The following is a 3,132-nucleotide window of genomic DNA, read 5'->3' as shown; positions in this document are numbered from 1 at the left end:
CTCTCTCTCTCTCTCTCTCTCTCTCTCTCTCTCTCTCTCTCTCTCTCTCTCTCTCTCTCTCTCTCTGTCTGGCTGTCTGGCTGTGACAGTTACACACCTCCACCACCAGGTGGCGAAAGGCTTTAAGTGAACAGTGCCTAGAGATCATTTGATGCGCATGCGTGAAACACGTTAACCCGGAACCGGAAGTAAGAGCGTGCATTTTCCCGTCGCGTTGCGAAACAACAAGGGTTACGGTGAAAAACAAATCTCATAAAGGCAGTAAAATGTCTCATAAAGGAGGTAAAATGTCTCAAACAGAGTCTGTACGGCTGTCGATAAATGAACACATGACGTCGGTGGGAGAGGAGATATTGTGTGTTTTGGAGAAACAGCGTGGTGTTGATGTTTGTAGTGTGAAGCTTAATGTCAGAGTGTTTGTGTTGGAGCGACTCAGTGCGGCTGCAGAGTTCATGTTTAATCTCTTCCAGAGAGAGATAGAGACACTAGAAACTCTGCTGGAGAGACGAAACAAACTGCTGGACATCCATCCTAATACTGCAGGTTGGTAAACACATACATTTACAGCTGAGCATAAAGCTATAAGCTACACGCAGAGTGTGTGTGTGTGTGTGTGTGTGTGTGTGTGTGTGTGTGTGTGTGTGTGTGTGTGTGTGTGTGTGTGTGTGTGTGTGTGGTGTGGAAAAAGTACTTCAACATTTACTTAAAGTAAAAGTACAAAAGTATTGGTATCAACCCAAGTGAAAAAATAATAAATATATTTTTGTAATATACTCATCTGTACTTTTTATAAATCCAATTTAAATTGTGTTATTTTGGAAAGACTTAAGTTGTACTTAGTATACTAAAGGTTGCACTAAAGATATGCTAAAACATCTCTTTAAAGGTTTCATGAAATTCAGTTTTACAACACATTAATAGTCTTTAAGGATAGGGGAGGGGAGGGGAGGGGCGAGGAGGAGACTGGGCGAGATTAATGGCCTATGACTTCACACTCCAAGGGCCAATCTCTGATTACTTTTCTGCCTAATTATTCAGAAAACCACAGAAAATGTCTATCTATCTATCTATCTATCTATCTATCTATCTATCTATCTATCTATATCTGTCTAGTACTTGATATGTATTGGTAATACACTATAAATTGAATGATAGTGTATACTTTAATGACATCAGCAAAAGTGTACTTCAGATACTGTAAGTATATTTGTAACTAAATTGTATTTTTTTTGCGGGGGGGAGTACATGAAAGTATGTTAAAGATATGTTTTAACATAATTTTTAGTGCAACTTCTAGTATATTAAGTACAATTTAAGTGTTTCCAAAGCAATACAATTTAAATGTAATTTTATAAAAAAAAGTACAATTGAGTACATTCAATATACTTCTGATAAATAAAATGTAATGTATACATTTTTTCAAAAATAAATCTACACATAAGGAAGAGCAATGTAATGTGAAGGTTTGATGTCTAGTTGCCTGTAAGAGCCATGACAATCCTCTGTTAGTGCAACCATCAACAACACACTCATGCTACACACAAGGATAGGAAAAGGGAAGAGAGTGACCAAACAAACAGACATTTACACTAATGGTTTTAACAAATTACATAAAATAACATAAATCACCAAATAACACCACAACAAAACACTAAACTCAGTGACCCATAACATTACCCCACTACGCATTCCCATATTCAAATAATAACACAAATAAGAACAATAACACACATTTCCCAGCATGCACTGGGGCGCATGCACTGCGCCCCAGTGCATGCTGGGTAATGGACTTCCTCTAGCCACCATAAATGTAATGATAGTATACTTTAATGACATCAGCAAAGGTGCACTTCAGATACTGTAAGTATATTTGTAAATAAAGTATATATATATGTATATTTAATTAAATAAAAATGTACTTTTCAAAAGTGTATCAGAGATGCTCGTATGCCTGCGTCCTGCGTCGTTGACGCACCATATTGCGAAAGGACGCATTCATGACACCGTCTTGGCGTGCATGGGACGCACTAAAGTTGTCACCAACAACAGAGAAAAATATAAAAATAATTTGCGGTAAAATTAGTAGTGCACGATAAGTATCGGCCCGATAATTATCGGTCTGATATCAGGAATTATGACGTCATCCCGATAAAACCGATAACATTAATAATAGCTCCGATAATATATAATATTTGTCAGCTGTGATCTGCATGGACTCTCTCGGTTAGACACCGTTGTGTGGAGAAGTATAACTCTCGGTTAGACACCGTTGTACTGGAGAAGTATAACTCGGTTAGACATCGTTGTGTAGAGACTCTCGCACACGTTTTAGCAGCAGCAGCAGCACAGCCCCTCCCCTCCCCCCACCCCACACACACTGTTAGGCTACGCTTCACAGAGAGAGAGAGAGAGTGAGACAGCATGAGGAGCTGGTTGAGACCTGGTCTCAAACGTGTTAAAACGTCTTGGATAGACCACTGTCTGGAATAATAACTGATCATCATACATACAAGTCTACTACTAACCTTTGTTGCTATTGTCATCTTAAATTGACCAGCCAAAGTAAAATTCACGATTTTAGAGTGTTCTCCAACTTGCTTGGAGATCAGATGTGGCTTAATGCATGTTGCCAATCAGCTGTGTAACATTAGCAGGTTAACGATGGCTCGTTGAACCTATGCATTTGACCCTGATTTGACCACAAAGGCAATCAAAAGCACTAATTAATGTCAGCTGTAAGTAACCGGTTGTCTATCGTCTGTGTCTTGTGTATGTTTAATAGGCAACTGAATGTTTTATGTAGCCTAGAGATATCATATCAAGTAATTCCCTGAAGAGGGTAGACCCTCTCCCTCATGCTAAACTTAAAGTGACTTAAGGTTCCACTTCTCCTCAAAAAGACAACTTTATTTTCCTTTCTCAATGACAAGCCTAATATTATTATAGCATTTTGGCTATGTGCAATAACTGCAATAAAAGCCAATGTTCATAGGCATTGTCAGTATTTGTCTTCATTATTTCTTGAATTCCTATTTCTTTAGTTGCCAATATTTCCACTGTAAGCCAGTGTTTTCTGTCTTTTATTGCTACACAGTAAATAGTAAAAAGAAATTCTACATTCATAAATAATAC

General features: G+C 38.1%; 1 protein-coding gene across 1 annotated transcript in view; it reads left to right on the top strand.

The window, feature by feature from the left end:
- Positions 1–254: 254 nt before the first annotated feature.
- Positions 255–3,132, top strand: part of LOC311044812 (uncharacterized protein) — a 21,872-nt gene continuing 18,994 nt past the window's right edge. Inside the window, exon 1 of the mRNA XM_084056621.1 lies at positions 255–543. Coding sequence (XP_083912747.1) covers positions 267–543 — 277 coding nt within the window. The 5' untranslated portion in view covers positions 255–266. The remainder of the gene's footprint in view (positions 544–3,132) is intronic.

The sequence above is a fragment of the Gymnoscopelus microlampas genome, assembly GCF_963454915.1.
Source record: "Gymnoscopelus microlampas genome assembly, chromosome: 5".
Taxonomy (NCBI): Eukaryota; Metazoa; Chordata; class Actinopteri; order Myctophiformes; family Myctophidae; genus Gymnoscopelus; species Gymnoscopelus microlampas.
The sequence above is the reverse complement of the archived record's forward strand: the minus strand, read 5'-3'. Positions and strand labels throughout refer to the sequence as shown.